We start from the raw sequence: 20,870 nt of genomic DNA, 5'->3' as shown, positions 1-20,870 counted from the left end.
CCCACATGTACCATTCATTTCATATTAAATGCTTTATGAGGGTACCAGGTTTTTTTTGTTTTGTATTTTTCTTTCTTGCAATTTTCTCACAGAACATGTCTTAAGTACTATCAAATTTAGCTTTTAGGGCATTAAATACAAATCTGAACATGAGAAATGATAATCCACTTTCCGGATGACAACATATGTAACATCAGATGGTAAATGACTCTGTGGTCAGGGCTCAACACTTTCAATGCAGCCAGTGGTTGCTGCTACCTTCAGGGTGGCTCTGTGTTGTGCTGCCTTGCTGGCATGTCCTTGTTACATGGCATTGAGTGAGATGGTTACTGTATTTCATTATCTCACTTGTTAGAAATCATTCCTACTTCTCTCTCCTTACCATTTTTTTCTGTTTTCCTTACCCAAAATTAGTTAAGTAATTAACAACTTATATCATAGAAGTATTTGTTAAACTAATCAGACATAAATCTTTTTCTATAGTATGCATGCTACAAAGTGGAAGTTAGTCATTAATTAGTAATATGTTCCCTTAAGTGCTGGTTGAATAAAGACACACAGAGTGAAGTTGCAAATGTTAACATTCCACAAATAACCAGAAATTAGTGTCGTGATATGCTGTTGTGCATTAATAAAAAATAAATTAAAAAATAAGTGACTGAAGGTGAATTGTATTGATCACTCTCATAGTTGGCACTTCATTGTGTAATTTGTTTTACTTTCCTTACCTTGTGTCTGTCATTGATTTGATGTTCAGAGTGACTGTTTCCTTTGATACAAAAGCCTAATGTACCTTCTCCAAATGCAGTTACACTTACCAGAAACTTGGAAATGTTTCATCTCTTAGACTTTCCTGCAGTGTGTAATATTGTAAAGGAAATCTGGCTGTTCTTGTCATTAAAACAGCATGTTTCAGATTAAATTGAGCATCATAACTTTGTAATGTTGTTTGATCAAGGCCCAACAACTTTGCTATGATAACACCTATCCATTTTAAGAATTTTATGCAGCATTACAGCTAAGTAAGTAGTTATACATTGCAATGGTTTATCTCAGTTGCAGTTCCTAGTGACTGATGAAACTTGCCGAGAATGTATTGATCTGTATCATCAAGAAAAGAAACATGGTGGGGCTGGCGGAGACTGTAAAACTGCTTATTTAAGAATCCCAGCAGAGCAGTCTTACCAACGGAAAGCTGAAAAACTTCTATTAAAAGAAAACTGTTTTAAAGTTGTAATTGTGAGTATTTATTTTGATTTGTTTGTTTCTCTTTAAAATTTTTTGAAAATAATGGCTGGATGTATGTTTTGTATTGGTAGGCATGTTGATGTGGTTGAGCATAAGAATCATGATAATTGTGTTTCTTTCCATGACGGAGCAGTATCATGTGTACCAGTACTGAAAACATTGGACACACATATGGTTGTGTATTGCAAATTAGAACTGTGTGATGGATCAGGTCTCACATTTGGATACCTATTTTTGTGCAGCGTGTATGAGTTGTACTGCACCCAAATGCCATATGAACTGACTCAAAGCTTAAATTTGCTACAATTGTTCTAATGCTATCCCAGGGGCTAGCAAGCTAGAGAGTATAGAAGAGTTTGGCAACTCCAAAAACTCGGCATCATACATATTTGGGGAAAAAAAAAGAGAGAAACATGTGCCAAGTGAAACTTCAAATCAGTCCATGGGGAAGGGGATGAGAAGCTTGGTGGATCCATGGGATTTCATAAAAGTGTGTTCCCTAGATAGCAGTTAATAGAAACCAGCTTATAGCTGTCTCCCACCAGCAGCTGGGACCAGTTTATGGCAAACTCTCAATGCAGAGGTTAGCCAGTGTCGTCATTCCTCTGTCACTGTTAATTTTGAGCAAGTATCAGTGGTCATTATTGGTGGTAATGGTCCAGTGCTATGTGTTGCTGTGAGTGAAAATTTTTCTTTTTGTGGCTTAATCATAAAAGTAGTAGAAAGTTCTAAAAACAAAAAATAGGGGAGGGGAGGGGGGGGGGGGGGGGGGAACAGCTTACTCCTCAAGATATGTTGTACGTCAGTGAGTCGGTGGCTGTTGAAACCCCTCTGAGCCACCTGCCACACTTGATTTGTTTTATACTTGCTCACATATTTTGGGCTCTGCTTGTATACCGTGTACCCTGTTATAAAGAGAGATGAGGAGTCGCTTGAAGAAATGTTATCATTTTACATCCAGAAAGGCTCTTTCTGTAAATCTAAACTAACTAGAGGGATATCAAAATAGAACTCTTGTAGCTGAATTGCAATTATGCCATAAAAGAACAAGAGAATATCTGGTTGTAGCAGAATTGCACAATAGCCCTCATTTTAGGAAATGTGTTTCAACATAAAGATGTGAGACAAAGAAAGAATTATTTATATGAAATAGATTATTGGGAACGCAAAGGAAAGGATGGATGGGAATTCATGAGTTCCAGTCACATTGGGCATTGTGGTAATACAGTGATGCAAGTCGAAAATTTGTGCCAGACCTGGCCTCAAATCAGGATGCCTAGTAGCTACTCTAGAACGGTTGCCTTAACCACCTCTGCCACGTGGACATGCTTTTCATTCAACCCCGATTCTCAGCTTATTGCATGCAGCAATGCAGCGTTGCTCATCCCTTAACCTCCTAGAGTTCAGACAACACTGTCACACTCTATATTTGAGTGTTGTCTGTTCTGTCAGATGGTTGGAGAATGATATGTAATTTGACTTGATTTGAAAATGTGCATACCACATCACAGACACAGGGTGATACTGCTTTAAATGTCAACTGAACTTTTAAATGTGCATGCAAAGTAATGCTTACAGGTGTCAGTGATGGGGATCATACAAATGACTATCCAGTGTTGGAGAGTACATACTACTAAACATTAGGTTCAAGGAAGTAATCCTAACAAGACTGAGAATAGTGCACTGCATCTTAACATGTTGTCACATTCTGCAGCACCAGGAGCAGCCAGTTTGTAATGTGTGTGACATACTAGACTAATTTCACCACATATTAACTGAATGCACTTTACGTACTGGCGAGAGGGTGCCCTAGATTTCCATGGATCTATGCCCTCTATTTTAAATGATGATATGGTGAATATGGTGCAAATTTTGAAAATCTATGTAGTTACAGGAGACCATGCTTAACTGATAAGGAGATGTTAGTGTGGTACTGAGCGTTTGGCTCTTCCATGTAGCATTTGGCTCTTCCATTTTGTTATCATTCAGGTTACCACATGCATATGTTTATTTTATTTTTATATAATTTAAGAGTAAAGGACACCTCTCCCCAAATAGTGGAAGCATTTAGTCACTGACAGAAGCACACAAAAGAGGAGGAAAGCTTGCTAGTTTCAGAAATAAATCCTACCTGCAACTAGAGAAAACACACACACACCCTTGGCACAGGCACCCCTGAACCGCCTCTGCAAAATACTGTTACTGTTCCATCTTAACTACATACACCCCAACTCCAAAACTGAAACTCATGCCCTCCACCACCTGGAAGAGCATTCCAGACACCACCTCTTTAATTTTTCAACTCTTTTGACATTCTAAACCTTGGTGCATCACCACCCTGCAACACCTATCCTACCCACAGTGACCCCTTCATGAACCCCACATAACACAGAGGCCCTATCTACGAGGGTTGGAACTTTAATAGTGGCAACTATTTATTTACAGCTCGTAAAAAATAGATATGTGTTTCAAAGTTTTACTAACCTTCAAAGCAGTCACCAACAATGTGTATAACCCGTTGCCAGCAACGTGGAAGTCGTAGGGTACTCTTACCGGTGCCAGTTGACAGTTTGAGCAGCGCGGTCTATTGCCTGACGAATTTGTAGCAGTTCTGACACGAATGCTGTGAAGTGTTTCCTCCAGTTTAGAAATCGAGTTGAACTCACGAGGGCTTAAGTCAGGGGAGTGCAGCAGGTGGTATAGCATTTTGCAGCCTCCTCAGTCAAACAAATCAGTAACAGCTTGCACTCTTATGTGCTTGAGCATTGTCCTGCAAAATTATGGTCAGGTCCTGCAGAAAGTGTCATCATTTCTGTCTCTAAGCTGGTCATAGGTTGTGTTCCAAAAATGAACTTCTTTGAGGGGGAAGGTATATAAACAGATCCACAGCACACCCATGGGCACCATAGGCATCCTATGCCAACCTTTTAATGTGCCCTCTACAGGAAATGGTGATACCTCATAAAACCCCTTGTTTTGATCAGGTTCATTGATGATATCTTCATGATCTGGACTCAGAGCCAAGACCCCATATTTTCATTTCTCCATAACCTCCATAACTCTCCCATCTGCTTCACTTGGTCCTCCTTAATCCACATGCCAACTTCCTGGATGTTGACCTCCACCTTTCTGATGGCTCCTTTCACACCACTGTCCATATTAAATCCACTGACCACCAACTGTACCTGCATTTCAACAGCTGTCGTCACTTCTACATCAAAAAATCTCTCTAACATAGCCTGGGTACCTGTGGATGGCACATTTGTAGTGATCAGAACTTCCTTGCCCAGTATGCCGAAGGTCTCATGAGGACGTTAACAGACAGGCACTAACTGCCAAACCTAGTCCGCAAACAATACCAGCCTGGACTGAAACAACTGAACATATCCTTCGCCGGGGCTTTGTTTATCTACCATAATGTCATGACATTAGGTACAACCTACCCAAGATCTTTCCCACCTGTGCTTAAGTGGTATTCCATTGCCCACGCAACCTACGCGACATTCTAGTCCAGTGCTATTCCACTCCCAGTCCCACCCCATTGCCATAGGGATCATATCTATGTGGAGGGCCCAGTTGTAAGACCTGCTCCAGTTTTGCTGCAGGCTTATCCTTACTCCTTCAGAGGCAGGGCCACCTGTGAAAGCAGCCATTTCATATCCCAACTCTGTTGCAATCACTGCATAGCATTTTATATTGGTATGACAAGCAACCAGCTCCTCATCAGAATGAATGCCCATCACAAAATTGTGGCCAAAAACAAAATTCACCACCCAATGGCACAACACTCACCAAAGCGTAACAGGCTTAATTTCAATGGCTGCTTCACAACACAGGCTGCATGGATCCTTCCCTCTACTGCCAGTTCTTTTTATGTATGCAGATGGAAGTTATCCATGCAAAACATTCTTTGCTCCAGTAACCCTTTTGGCCTCAATCTTTCCACCCAACATTTTCCTCTTCCTCTTCCTGTGTACTATTACCCCCTTTCCAGTTGAAGTCTCCACATCACCTTCATCGTGTGCCAATCCCTGCCAGTGTCAGCACCAGCACCTGTGAATCACATGCCTAACCCTTACACCTGCCACCCATCCCTCCCTGAATTCCTAGCCAGCTACCATTGTCTGAGCCACTAGCTACTCACTGCAACTCCTCTTCCTGCATCCCACCTCACTCTCCATCTACCCATCCCACCTTGAAGATATTTGTAATTTCAGCACAGCAGGTCTGTATTTGTAAAATATCTCATTATTAGTATTATTTATTTATTGTTGGCGAATTTTCCCTAAAAGGAAATCGTTAAGCTTATGACTTTGAAGGCTTGTTCTTCTTGTCCTTCCAGTACTCCTTCATTCTCTTGGAGAGGGCCTCTTTTCTCTCCTCAGACCATTCTTGTTTGGTCCGCTGTTTTAGCGCTTTTGACTTTACTTCCCAATTGTTTATGTGTTTTCGGAAGGTGCTTCTGTCTGTGGTGTTTGTGGTGCCAATTGCTTGTAGGTCTTTTCGGACTCCTTCCATCCAGGGTGTCGAGACTTTAAGTGTCTTGATGTGTTCTAGAATTTTCTTGGTGAGTCTTGTTTCAGGGAGTCTATCTAAATGTCCGTAGAATTTAAGGCGCCTTTTTCTCATATCGTTCCCAATGTTCGAATATGCTTCTACTGTTGAGTTCTTCTGTAGTCTGTAGCCATCTGGTGTGGGTCTTCCTCCTAAAATTTTCCTCATGATTTTGCGTTCTTCTTTTTTGATTTCTTCAATTTTGATTTTCCTGTTGAGTGCTAGTGTTTCGCTGGCATACAGTACGGCGGGTTTGATCACTGTGTTATAGTGTCTGATCTTGGTGTTTCTGGAAATGCACTGTTTGTTGTAGACGTTTCGTACCATGCCTAGTGATTTCCGTGTCTTCTGTTGTCTGTCTTCGTAAGCCAGTTTCTCTGTTCCGGTCGGTTCGATGATTTCGCCTAGGTATCTGAAGTGTGTGACCCCTTTAATTTTGCCGTACTTGGTTGTGATGTCGTCGCCTTCTCTTGTTAGGACTTGCGTTTTTTCAAAAGAGATTTGTAGGCCGACTTTCTCGGTGCATTCTTTCAGGATTTCGATCTGTGTTTTTGCTGATGTTGGGTCATAGGTCAGTATCGCTAGGTCGTCTGTGAATGCTAGGTAAGGGATTTCCAGTCTTTTCCTTCCTAATGTGACTGGTCTCCAGGTATTTTGTCTCCTGACTTCAGCTTCCCATTCGCTCATTACTTTGTCCAGGACGATGTTGAACAATAGCGGGGATAGTCCATCTCCTTGTCTTAGGCCAGTGTGGATTTCAAAGGGGTCCGAGATTTCGCCCGTGAATTTGACTTTGGATTTTGTATTGGTTAGTGTCTGTTCGATTAGTCTTCGGGTCTTTTGGTCTAGGCCTTTTTCTCTGAGAATTTGGATGAGGGACTTTCTGTCGATCGAGTCGTAAGCCTTTTTGAAGTCGACGAAAGTGCAGATGATTTTTTTGGGGCTTGTCATGTGGGATTTTATGATTGATTTCAGGTTGAAGATTTGTTCGGGGCAGGCTCTGTTGGGTCTGAAACCCACTTGGTATTCCGAGATGGCGGGTTCCAGTTGTCCTTGCGTTCTGGTGAGAAGGCAGGTTGATAGAATTTTGTACATGACCGGTAGCAGGGAAATTCCTCTATAATTGTTTGTGTCTGTCCTGTCACCTTTCTTGTGTAGCGGGTGAATGAGTGCGGTCTTCCAGTCGTCAGGTATGATTTCGGTTGTCCAGGTGTTCTGTATGATTTGTGTGATTTCGTTTAGCGAGTTTGGTCCTAGGTTCTTCAGCAGTTCTGCCGTTATTCCGTCTTCACCGGCTGCCTTGTTTTTCAGTTTCTTTATGCAGTGGAGGATTTCTTCTTTTGTTGGTATTATTAGTATTATTATTATTTGCATTGATTCATAGGTTTAAACTCTCATCATGCGTATATATTTTTCTAATTGATTGTGAATTCTGCTGTTGTTATTCATACCAATTATCAAAATTACTGTGTTTTTTTGGAAGGTGTTAATAATACGCACTAGCTCTAAATATCTATTTCATTGTGTTTTTTGATCAGACACAGTAACATTGAGTCATTTGCAAATTTTGTATGTGAGGAAAGGGTACAACATTGTGTTGTGTAATTACTATAATATTTGATTGTGACTCATACGTAAAGTTGTCACATATAAGCTGGCAGTGTTGTGGCTCTGCTATCCTGTGCTGGACGATAAGTTTAAAAAAAATCCAGATTTAAATTATTAACACCACCATTAGGCAGGATAATAAAACATTTTATGTTACAAAGAACGTAGTTGATGAAGATGTGTAACTCTGTGGGGAAAAAAAACCTCATGAAGTTGAGCATTTGAGCTATATTTGATATATTCAGACGCAGGCGCGGCTCGTGGTTCCTATACTGGGGAAGGCTGCGGCATTTATCAATCGGAGCCAATATAGACCTCTGGTTACGTTACAGATTAGTCTGACATAAACAACTAAGAATTCTGGGGGAGGGGGGTGGGCAGATCACTCTCTACCCATAATTTTACGTACTGTGTCTTCTATAATCAGGTATTTATTAAATATCATTAGAGGCTAACTTCGAGTTAAAATCTTTGGTTAGTGTTTTTATACGTCATCATTACATTTTCTGACACTTTGCAGCAAATCATATGAAAACACGCATTTCGGAGAGATCTTTAATGCGATGAATGTTAACTTTGCGGCTGCTTAATATTTTTGGTGTTTTCAGTTCTAAATTTAAGGCGTTTATTGTAGTTTACCTCCAAAGCTCGAAGTTAAATGTTTTTCACTGAAATTATGTTTTTTTCCCCTTTGCGTGAAAATTCTTTAAGTCAGTGATACCAGTTTCAGTCCAGGCACTGTCAGTACTATTTGTACGAAGACAGGTGAAACAGAAAAATGCATTTTTCACTTCACAACCACTCGGCTGCATCGTACATTGCTCTATTAAAACTGCGGTTGTATCCTTGCCTAGATTTGCACTGTTTCTGTTCTTGATTGATCGTTAGATCGGGTCTGGGTGCACAAAGTTCTTTCACTTGCATCCTATGGCCGTGTTCCAAGTTTTTACCTATTGAATTGCACACTGAATTCATATTGCGCTGGTTTCACAAGCAAGTAAAACTCACTAAAATCTTGCAAAATACACTCCGAAAAAGAAACTTGCTAATATCACACGATATCAACAAAAGCAGTCAGCACCAGCAAGCAAGGAAAGTACAGTCACGGGACAAATTTCGCGCGCTTTGTCCTCTAATCGCTTACGAAACTCTCGCTAGATGGCAGTACTGTTGTTACGGTTAGAGCGCCTGTAGTTACGGTAGTCTAGTGCACTCTGGCGGGATATTTGCAAACTTATTCTAAATGTGGATAAAATAGCCAATGGTAGAAACAAAACAACAATGTAAAAAATTATCAAAACAATAATACTAAACGTCGATTAATGACGCATCGAAGCGTAGCAGAGATGTGCAGAGACAGAGATTGGATAGCGAAGTTTCGGCCACTCTGCATTCCTTTATTACATAGATAGTGGAACGTGAAAAACGTGTGGTGGTTGGTATGACACCCTTAGGCTGCAAGCTCTGAGCCTTCGGGTCGCCCATAAAGAGCGGTACTATGTAGAAGCCACGCCCCCAAACCACTACTACATGCAGCTTACGGACGTTCCAAGGCGCAGCCTAAACACTACTAACCGTTTCGAAAACATCTATCGATACAAACAGTTCCAAAAACGTTGACCGTCGTTATTTTAATCGGAATGGGAAATGTGCTAAATTCTTCCTGATAATTTAAATTTTGTAATATGCTCTTGCGAAATTTACTTTAACATATATTTTGGGGCGGCTCCGCCTCAGAGCCTTTAATTACGAGCCGCGCCTGTTCAGACGTCTAGAGATCTGTCAAAAATGGACTTTATCATATCTAGATGCTTGAACGACCGTATATTGATATTCAGTTCAAACCCAATAACTCCCACTGATATAAATGTATGCTGTTGGGGTATCAGTACATAGCAAACTAGAGATCGGCAGGCCAGTCTTTCTAATGTTGTGTCTGCACTTGCAAGTAAAAGAATGTGTGCTGAACTTTAGGACATTCTGGTTGACTGCCATACAAAAGTTTAATACAAAACTCTTTGGTGGCACTCTTGTTTCTGAAATCTCTGTGCTCTACAAACCCTTACTTCTGTGTGGTGTAATGACCTCACTTGAACTACTTCACTGTCTGAGACATCCCAGACTGTTTGAGAACTGAGAGTATATTTGTCAAAATCAAGATATTTAGTGTGGCTTATTAACAACTTGAATGCACAGCATTGATATTCCACAATAGTATTTATTTAATAATTCGTTATGAATCAGCTCTCTAGACCATCATCAGATAACTTAATACTGAACAGTTCTCCCACACATCAATGAGCATTCATAGCTGTACAAACATATGTGACATTTTGCCACTCTATACCAATACAAAAACACACGCATAATGTAATCAAAAAGGAAAATCCAGGTAGGAATATCAGCAATTTAGGAAAAGACAGATTGCTACTTACTGTAAAGAAGACATGTCCAGTTGCGGACAGTCACAATTAAAAAACACATAAAGCTTTCAGCCACAGCCTTTATCAGTATAAGAGAGAGCCACACCATTCACACACACAACCAAGCGCACCTCACATGCACATGATCACCAGCTCCAGCATCTCAGGCTGGAATGCATAATTTAATTCATAAAGAAGCCATAAACAACTAGATCGTATATTACTTAATAATCAAAGATTAAAGGTATAGGAATGTTTAAGCCAAAAAATGTTGCATGAGTGAGTAATGGCTCAGACTACTATATGCTACGGGCAAGATGGTGAAAGTGATGAACAGGCTGAAAAAATGCAAGGGCAGGAAGAAGGGAGAAAGGAGTCTATGGGATGTGGATGAGGAATAGTTACAACAAGGGTTTATCTGATAGTGAGAAAAATGTCACCTGACTGGTGCTACTTTAGTAACGGTGGATCCTGAAACTATGTTTGGTCATTAAGGAGCAGGTCAGGATTCCTTGATTTGTGTTTATTAGTAGCCAGAATTTAGAATAATGTCAGTTCCTCTGTGGAGAACCTCACATTTAATATCATAAGAATGCTATTCATTCAGAGCATGTTCAGCCAAGATGGAATCTTTCTTTTTCAGTCTCCAACTCCTTTCATGTTCAGTCAGTCTAGTACCTGTAGCCCTGTCTGATTGATATACATATAATTTACCACACAGATTACAGGAAATTACTATAAATTCCACTCTGTTCGAAAGGTTGATTCTCCTCTTTACTGTTGAACAAAATGTGGATGATGGTAGGTCTAGAATAAAATGCTAGAGTATAGTTCCAGTATTTTAGTTTTCTGGTAGTTTTCTGGTAAGTACCTGTGAAGTCCTACCTACATGTGGCATGGGGGCCCATTTGTTATCAGTGTGGTTTAGTGCTTTCTGAGGAGGGTACTGAAGTGCTGTTATCTTCTGTCTCTTCTTTCTACTGACAAGGGGACCATCAGAAGTGTAAATAACGTATTTTGATGGGTCTCTGATATGTTGTAGAGGGACATGCCCTGAGCATGAGGCTATCCGCTTTTTTAGCGATGGGCCTTGGTTTTTGAGAAAATTGATTTTGAAGTTCACTGCGGGCTATTATACGCGTAACATTAGCCATGTTCCAACCAAGTGAGCGTGGTGCAGTGGTTAAGGTCTACAGCTACCATGCTGGAGGTACCGTGTTCAGGTCCTATCCATGTTTTTGCCTTTTTTTTATTTATTTTATTTTATTTTTTAATCAGAATAGTCCAACATTTTTCCATTTTATTTTACAGAATATCAACAAATGGTGTACATTGTGTGAAATTAATAAGAAATATTCAGTTTTGCCATAGTAATTTAATTTTCACATTATTATTACAAAATTTACTCGGTATCACCTGCATCGCTCACTATGCCACAACAGAAATCCAAATTATATTTATAGTAAAAGCAACCAAAACACAATGTCTTACAGCACCAAGCATATTTCATAAAAGCTACTGTCTTGCAGCCTCATGGAGTTTTTCAGAGCGATACCAGAAAACATTGTTCATCTACATTCAAAAAGGTTTCTCTTTCATCTGTTAACTTTGATGCGAACTGTGCGTATTTGTTTGCATTCAAAAATGCAGGAGCCCTTGAATTGATGCAAAATTAATGAGTGTAGTTTTATGGAATCATTCCTGGACGTGATTGCTCTGTTGGTATTCAGCAAATCAGGAGCATTCTGAATTTGCTTTGTGAAAATGTTAAACTGTCAGTAAAAATGTACTTCACAAGCCTGGCAAAGTGGAGTACAATTTGGTGGGATGACTTTTACAGTGCAGGTGCACACTTTCCTTTCATCCACGAAGATGTGATCGTATATGGTCAGATCAGTCTGCCTTCCCCACGTATCAATGATGTATAAAAAAATTTCCTGTCCCATGTACAGAAGAATTACAGATTTTCAAAAGTCTTCGTGCACCACTTTTGTGAACTTCTCTGATTTCGTGCAGGACACAATTACATTTTTAAATTTGAGGGTTAATTCATCCACTCTTTTTTGAACAATAGGGCCAAATTTTCCCGACAGTTCCTGTATACATAAAAAAATGTATGGGATCACCTTTCTTGATGCAGTTAGCGTGTACTGTGCTGTGTACTAGTGACTCATCTTGTTTAAATCTTTTCTCTGCATGAGAATGGTTGTCACCCCTATTTCCAAGGGGATCTATTGTATGTTGATTGATATTGACAGTCCGTTTGATCAGTGCTGATTACATAGTCGAGGTTAAAATTACCAATAAGTATTTTTGTTTGTGTGTGGAATTCTTCCATGGCTACTAATATTTCTTCCATCGTTGCACGTTCTTTGGAAATGGTGAACTTTGTAACCTTCCTTTGCCTGATTTTATGCTTTTGATTAAATCGTTCGACCCAGGCCGAGCTGGCTGCGAAATTATAGGTATCCAATAAAAGTGGAACAGCAGCGTTCATCACCCATTGCTGTAAATTTCAGGTTGTCACCTGCTTGGGGAAGAAATTATATTATTTTCACCAAGCCAGTCTCTTTCTTACAATGTGTTTGATATGTATTTTGAAATGATTTACCTGTTCCAAATTCTGTCTCACTCCGAGAAACCATACATACATCTCATGATTGATAGTGTTTCATTTATCACGATGAGCTCCACCTCGTTTCACGTCCTCCTTCCATTGATATAGCATTGCTTTATGTTTTAATCGAGAGATGCTGTGGAACGGCAAACTCTTTAGGCTCCATTTTGGGTGAGCTACTGCAAGAGTGACTGCTCGTTCCTTGTAGGATAGAGGCATATAATCTGCTGGTTCATGTGCGAATTTGTTGGCGATGAAATCGCCATTGCCCTCTACTCCCATATACTGCAAAGTAAATAGCTTTATATTATGTTGATTCATCTGCAAGAAAGGGAACATTCACACAAAAGTCAAACTTTATAAACTAAACTCCTCCCGAACAGGCCATGAAGGCCCAACAGTACTGAGCGGCCGCCGTGTCATCCTCAGCCCATAGGCATCACTGGATGCGGATATGGAGGGGCATGTGGTCAGCTCACCGCTCTCCCGGCCATATGTCGGTTTCCGAGACCGGAGCCGCTACTTCTCAATCAAGTAGCTCCTCAGCTTGCCTCACAAGGGCTGAGTGCACCCCGCTTGCCAACAGCACCCGGCAGACCAGATGGTCACCCATCCAAGTGCTAGCCCAGCCCGACAGCACTAAACTTCGGTGATCTGATGGGAACCACTGTTACCACTGCAGCAAGGCCGTTGGCAAAGTGAAACTTATGGCCTCATATTTGTGCATCTCATCTTCTTCATTGATGTTCATTAATTCATCACCATTGATGATCTGTCTCTCAGCCAGCAGGTCTTTTATGTGATACATATCTCATTGCCAATTGCAGTTGAATTAGCAGAGATCATGCTGACTGGTATGCTTGTTAGAAGATTTAAATCACGAAACAACTTTTCAGCATATTTGATGGCATTTGTGATTTCGCCTCTCGATTGTTCATTCAACTCCTCTACCTCTGATGTATTTTCTTCTGGCTGCACTTCTGTAGACACACTTGGGCCATCCATTTCACTGTATTCTTTGAACGTGCGTGGCACTAACGACGAGTTGCATGCAATGGACGTTGCAAACTAGCTGTTTAGGAGCTTAGTCACCACCATTTGACCATGGCGTTTCATGTTCATAATGCACAGAGAAACTCTGTGTATTATGAAATTATATCTCCGTAGCCAAATAGAATGCAGTGACCAGGGGAATCCACTGTCACAATACACAGAGTTCGCACAGGATGTCCGCATGGACAGTCTGCTTTCTGTTTGACCGAGCCTACACAATTTAAACTTCTTAATAATTTCACACAATTTACACTGTTTGTTGATATTCTGTAAAGTAAAATGGAAAAATGTCGGACTATTCTGATTTAAAAAGAAGCAAAAACACAGAAAGAACCCGAACACACTGTGGTAGCTGTAGACCTTAACCGCTGCGATACACTCACTTGGTTGGAACATGGCTAATGTTGCGCATATTACAGTGTGCAGTGAACTTCAAAATCAATTTTCTTGAAACCCAAGGCCTGTCGCTAAAAAGTGGATAGCCTCATACTCGGGGCATGTCCCTCTACAACATATCCGAGACACATCAAAATCCGTTATTTACACTTCTGACGGTCCCCTTGTGAGTATGTTGTCAATTAGGGTAGGATATAAACAGTGCTGTGTGCTATTTTTCTAATTATTATTTTTAATTCATTTGCAAGATCATGGAGTGGATGGCTGCATTTGTGTTTTATGGGATGCTGGGAACAGGCAGGTATTACTTTGTCTGTAAAAGTTACTTTCATGTATATTTTAAATAAATGCTTTTGCTTACTGATGTCAAAGGTAAGGTCTAAAATGTTGGTAGTATCTCCTCCCAATCACATTGTAAAGTTAATTTTACTGTAATGTGAATTTAAATGTTAAAAAATGTATTTCATTATCTGGTGGTACCTGTCAACAAGCACAGGACCTCATCCACATACCTTGTCCAATATCGTATTTTAGAACTTTAGGGTTCTTTATCTAAAAATGTATGTTCAGAATTATTCATAAACATTTCAGCTAATAAGGGGCTTGGTGAGGACTTAATTGCTAATCCATCTGAATGACTGTACAGAGTTTGTTAAAATTGGAGATATGTACTTTTCCTTTAAACATGTCTCAGTTGCCAATCTTATATCTTCTGTCTCATCTGGATTTGTTCTAGTTTTATATAACATTTCTATTAAAATTAGTGAATCTAACTTTTTGGTTAATTTATGGCAAGGTGCTGAAAACTAAAAATACTGCAGGTCCCACTGGAATGTCTTCTTTGTGAGGCCTAGGTAACCCATATGATATGGGTGCTGTTGGTAGTACGTTTGTGAGGTATTTGGGATCACAATTAGTGAGCATCAATTGGCAGGTTTTAAGGTTTTCCATAGCATATTTCATAGTGAGATTATTAGGTAACAGAAAAATGTGCAGGTCTGAGGAATGTAAACACTTTTTCAATATTCTGACTTATTAAGTAACATTTAACTGTTCCCTTGCCAGCCTTTACAGCAATTATATCTTGAGAAGACAGTCTTTTCTTTAGTGTGATCCACACTTTCTGCTCCATTTTGCTCTCTACAACTAGCATTGGACATATCTGTTATTTAGAGCTTTTGATTCATGTGCTACCAAATGTTTTATTGTCACATCATCCGCAAAAAAAAAAAAAAAAAAAAAAAAAAAAAAAATATATATATATATATATATATATATATATATATATATATATATATATAAAAAATAGAGGGAAACATTCCACGTAGGAAAAATATATCTAAAAACAAAGATGATGTGACTTACCAAATGAAAGTGCTGGCAGGTCGGCAGACACACAAACAAACACAAACATAAACACAAAATTCAAGCTTTCGCAACAAACTGTTGCCTCATCAGGAAAGAAGGAAGGAGAGCTCGCCTTCCTTGTTTCCTGATGAGGCAACAGTTTGTTGCGAAAGCTTGAATTTTGTGTGTATGTTTGTGTTTGTGTGTCTGTTGACCTGCCAGCACTTTCATTTGGTAAGTCACATCATCTTTGTTTTTATATATTTGGATTTAGGAACATATTTAATTCCCTTATGTAAAATTTGGAACTCTTCAGAAGACAAATTTAGATTTGATAGATTAATGACATGTTCCGCAAACTATTAATGTTTAGTGGATGTTGGAGCTGGTTTCTGTTTAGATACTGTTCAATTTTAACTTTCTGGCAGAGTTACATCAAGTTTATTATGGCAAGCAAAGTATCTCATGCTGTGTTATCAAATATGCCAAATTCACATGGGCGAGGGGTGACATAATTGCTATGTGAACAACTCTCAGACGTAAATAAATGTAATCACATACCACGTACCACTTCTTCATTTCTTTATTCACTTAAATTCTCTTGGCAACTTTGCTAGCTTTCTTGGTCACTTCTGTGCTACTTCTTGAACTCAAAATCCTGTTTTGGTGTTATGTGTAGTTTTAAGCACCAAACAAAGTTTCATTATTCACCTTTACTAAAGCAGCAGCACCAAGTTAATATTTTTCTGTCCAATAGATAACATACTTGTTGTAAATGATGTTCCACATCCACATTCCATAGACTCCGTTCTCCCCTATGCCCTCCCCCGCCCCTCCCACCTGAGCCCATTTTTGGCCCGTTCATTACATTCACCTGTTTGAACATAAAATGTAGCAGTTTGTGCCATTACTCACGCAACATTTGTGGCTTATACATTCCTATACCTTTAATCTTTGAGTATAAAATAATATAACTTGTGAATTACATTATGCTTGTGTTTTCATACTGATATAGTTGTAAAATATCACATATCTTTGAAAAAGAATCTTTTTATAGCTATGAAATCTCGCTGGTGATGTGTGGACTATCTATTTAGTATTAAGTTATTTGATGATGCCCTAGAAAGCCATAAGCCAGTTCATAATGAACTATAAAATAAATATTATTGTGGCACATGAATACCGTATATTTAAGTTTTTAATATGTCTGTGTTCCTCTGAATTCCAACCGAATATTACATAAATATTATTTAATTTGGTGTCGGTGCTCTGTGCAGCATTCTGAAATCATTCATGTTAAGTGATGAAATGGAAATCTTGATCTGAAAGAGGACTGCATCAAAAAACAATTGCATTTCTAACTAAAAGAAGTTGAGCATACACTACCAAGCCAAGAATATTTCATCTCATCTTTCTATGAAGGACGTTCAGTAAATAATTCAACACTTTTTTTTATCAGTGAATTTCAGCAGAAAAAAATGTGGAATTTGCTGTGTTATGTCATGGAATATTCCTGCTTCAGCCCCTATAGTTTCACGAAGTTCTGATAGGCGGCGGTGCTATATGTAGCCTTCAAAATGGTGTCTGTAACAGCAATGCATTCTAAGCAGAGAACAGTGATTGAGTTTCTTTTAGCATAAGACCAGAGCATTGCAGGTATTTGTAGGTACTTGCAGAATGTGTACAGAGACCTGGCAGTGAACAAAAGCACGATGACTTGTCAGGTGAGGTGTCTGTCACCATCGCAGTGAGGTCACGCAAACATGTGTGATCTCCCGTGTGCCAGGCGGCTGCACGCGCATGTGAGTACTGCAGTGTTGGAACATGTGGACACACTCATTGAAGGTGACCGACGGATTACAGTCAAACTTCTCACTGCACAGCAGTTGGGGTACTCAAAGTTGTGTGCCCACTGGGTTCATCACTGTCTAACAGAAGAATATAAAGTGTAATGAAGGATACACTCTGTGGGAAGCTGTATTTGGATGATGGAGAAGTTATTAATGCTGCAAGACATTGTCTCTGCTGTCGACCAGTAGAGTGCTACCTCGTGGGCATACAGGCCCACCCAGTAAGGTGGCATAAGGCTGCTGCATCAAATAGTGCCTGGCTTATGTTCCCAACCAAGCTCACAGATTTTTCTGCTGTGAGCCAGAGACTTCATTGCAGTTCACGTTTATATGGGGGAAAATGTCCATAGGTAGAACATTATCTCGTTTCTGTGAATAGGCTGTTCTCACAATTTGTGTTGAAACAAAAGTATAGTGAAACGGATTAATCCTGGATAAAATTATCTCAGTATACTTTCCACATCAGGTTTGAGTGATAACTCAAGCTTTTGATGAATTCTTTGTCATCATTGCCAAGAGCATCCTCACGTCTGTGAAATCTTCTTCAGACCATCCTGGTGAAATTCAGGAACACTGTCTTCTTGCAGGTACACATAAAGTGCAATGTGTTGCATACCCACAAACTGAGGCACAGTTCTTCGCCATTGAAATATAATGCCAGACTGGTATTTCAGTCACATTTGAGTGCTTAGTAGATCGCATTTCATTACCACCCATTACAGAACCAGTGTTTTATGCCATTATGCATTCCCAAACATTTTATGTCACTGTCTGTCTGTTTGTGCCTCCTTTCATCTGCTGGTGAAGTTAAATTAGATAAGTTGTGTATGCCCTATGTTCTGTGTTCAAAGATGTCTGGAACCCCAAGGTTATTAGCTACATTGTGAGATATGTTTTTTGCAAGTTATTGGTGCTACCTTTCTGTGAAATATAAAGTGTGTTATCATTCAAGCCTATCACAGATTGCTTACAATAACACACACATTTGTGAGAACTATCTATTTTCATCATTTCACCTCTGAAAAAGAGGGAATGATGAATGGGTGTACAAATATACGCATGTTATCCACCCACAGAGATTTGAAATTTCATTTTATGTTTTCCTGTAATAGTTACTTCGTGAAAGTAGCAATGTGCTTAAGTGATAATGTTATAGTGTGCAAATTATTGTGAATGATTTAGTACAAATTTTTTAAAATTGGCACCTGTTTGCAATGTATGTATAAATGCTAATATCTTTATATGCTTTCTGAATAATTACTATAGACCATAAACTTTTATTACAGTACAAACACGATTGCCAACTTACAATAGAACTGTTGGACACCGAAGAAAATTCTCGATCTGAGGCAGAGCCAGATGAAAAGTGGCCAGCATTTGGAGAGGGATATAGTGCTAGTGCTGCTGATGGAGTTGGAGGTAGTCAGACAAGTGCAACAGTAACAGCATCGGAAATTCGTGACCGTGATGATGACCGAATGGACCTCAGTGCAGAAGATAATGATGAGGTTGTCTCATAGTTGTCAGGGTTACTGTAATTTTGATGTAATTGTGTAAATGATAATTGAAAATAAATTGGTTCTTCTTCTGATTTGTGCTTCTGTTTAAAAATAAATCTGTAATTAAATTTCTGAGGGTGCCTAAAAGGCTTTGATGTTGCTTGCAACTTTGGCAAAGTTGTTTCGTAGAGATAGTATGGGGGCTCTGTAGACTGGTGGCTTGTTTTAATAACTGTGATGCTGAAAGATATGATGCTGAGGAACACTTATTTGTGAATTGTTGATGTTCTGTAAAAATGTAGATGTGAAGCAGAGATTCCTTGTTTTCATTATTACACACCGTAATATTACTGATTATTGCATTGATGCTGCAGGCAGAACAAACAAACTAAAATGATCAGTAATAGGAATTCATTTTTGTACAGTAGTATCAATAAAATATTGTTGTACAGTTCACAAAATTGACTGTAATTTTAATTAATATTTAATGTCTTTTTGTAACTTGGTTTAGTAATTTTTCCTTGTCTTTGAATAGCAAAGCATTGTGTAGTCATCTCTTGATGAATGTTGCATTAGATGCTCCATTGTATGTCATATTCTACTGATCCTGCTGTTACTTTCATTATGTTAATACATGTTCCCAATTCATCAATTTTGGTGATCTTGATGATGACACAGAGCCTGCATTTGCATGTGTGATTGTTGAAATGTGTATACAGACAAAAGCCAATGCTAATGTCACAAAGAGTGTTATTTTCACTGCTTTAAAATGATAATTATCCATTTGCATGCAGTGCCCAGCTTCTGTTTTATTTTCTCATATATGTGTTTGGTCACAAAGACTGTTAATTTCTGCATAATGCATCCATTTTCTTTGTTACCATTCCTATGCATACATTATATACCAGTTTCTACAGAATCGGAGCATTCTGTCACATGTGTATGTCATTCCTGTCATCAGACAAGATTTAAACAAGAGTGATTATATTGTAAAAGGAATGAAGTCTGTCTGTAGAAAAGGAGCATTTTGTCAGATGCAGTGCTTCCATAAGTAACAATAAACACCATATTTATCATAAAATATTTCTTTGTAGTGTCCTTTTAATATAATTTTACAGGCTTAATTTATATTTGTTTAAACTTTATGTTCATCAAATGTGGTTTGACTCTTTGTGTACATATATGTGTGCTGTTTGTGTGCATGTATGTGTGTGCCACAGAGCTCACATGTGCATGTGTGTGTTTCTGTGTATGCAACACATAACTGCCTAGCCTCCAGTAGAATTGTCTTCACACACACACACACACACACACAAAACCAGCTAACTGCCTAGCCTCCAGTAGAATTGTCTTCAGACACACACACACACACACACACACACACAAGGTGCTTATATTAGGTCATGTATTGCAGTTTAACCATGCGAAAGGAAACATCTTTTCACTGCTGCACCTGATCCAGGTGCAGGTTAATCATATGTGATTTTGATGTTTTGTAGAAGTTGTTGAAGAATTAATTAACTAAATATTGTATGCGATGACATGTTCATATTCATTTATTGAAAAAATCGTACTGTGTAGTTACAAATTGATCCAGTTGTCAGATTTGCAAGCAAAATATCTTTGAAGTATCTTAATGCTGTCTAATGTATCATGAAGTGTAGCATTTGCAATCAGTCACATGAACACCTGAAGAAGTGCCTCATGATTAATACAGTGGAAGGGGGGGGGGGGGGGGGGTGTACATGCATTTGTGTGTGTCTGCGTGCGTGCACATGAGAGAGAGAGAGAGAGAGAGAGAGAGGAGAGAGAGAGAGAGAGAGAGAGAGAGTTTTTAAAGTGTTTTCTCGAGATTATGTTGCTCTTTTATGTTAATGTTGCATACATTTTTCCCTTTTGCATGTCACATAAAATGTATAATCTTGCCTGCTTGATGGAAATTACATTAAGGAGTCATAAATAACTGATTCAGCACCAGATGCAAAATAATAATCATACTTACCCTAATTTAATTTATTTTGCATTTCAAGTGACATTGTTATCTTCAGATATACACTTGTTGGCAGGGTCACTGTTTGTCTCAGCTCGTGTATATAGTCATGTTGTATTCTTTGTTTTTTGGCCTCTTTTTTTTCCTGCAGTTTCAGATATACAAGGTGTAGAGATTAAATACTGTCTTTTGCAACTGTAATGAAAGTCTTATTAAGACTTAATAAGGCTCTCATTACAGTTGCAAAAGATAATATTTAATCTGTGCAGTTTGTTCATAGTATTT

At 38.9% G+C, this 20,870-nt stretch overlaps 1 protein-coding gene across 1 annotated transcript in view; it reads left to right on the top strand.

Annotated features, from left to right (window-relative positions):
* LOC124556790 (paired amphipathic helix protein Sin3b-like) overlaps positions 1-20,870 on the top strand; it is a 289,392-nt gene that overhangs the window by 245,335 nt on the left and 23,187 nt on the right. The window contains exons 20-21 of the mRNA XM_047130801.1: positions 1,057-1,239; positions 18,383-18,604. Coding sequence (XP_046986757.1) covers positions 1,057-1,239; positions 18,383-18,604 — 405 coding nt within the window. The remainder of the gene's footprint in view (positions 1-1,056; positions 1,240-18,382; positions 18,605-20,870) is intronic.

This window comes from Schistocerca americana, chromosome X (assembly GCF_021461395.2).
Source record: "Schistocerca americana isolate TAMUIC-IGC-003095 chromosome X, iqSchAmer2.1, whole genome shotgun sequence".
NCBI lineage: Eukaryota > Metazoa > Arthropoda > Insecta > Orthoptera > Acrididae > Schistocerca > Schistocerca americana.
This window is presented reverse-complemented; position numbering and strand designations above follow the sequence as displayed.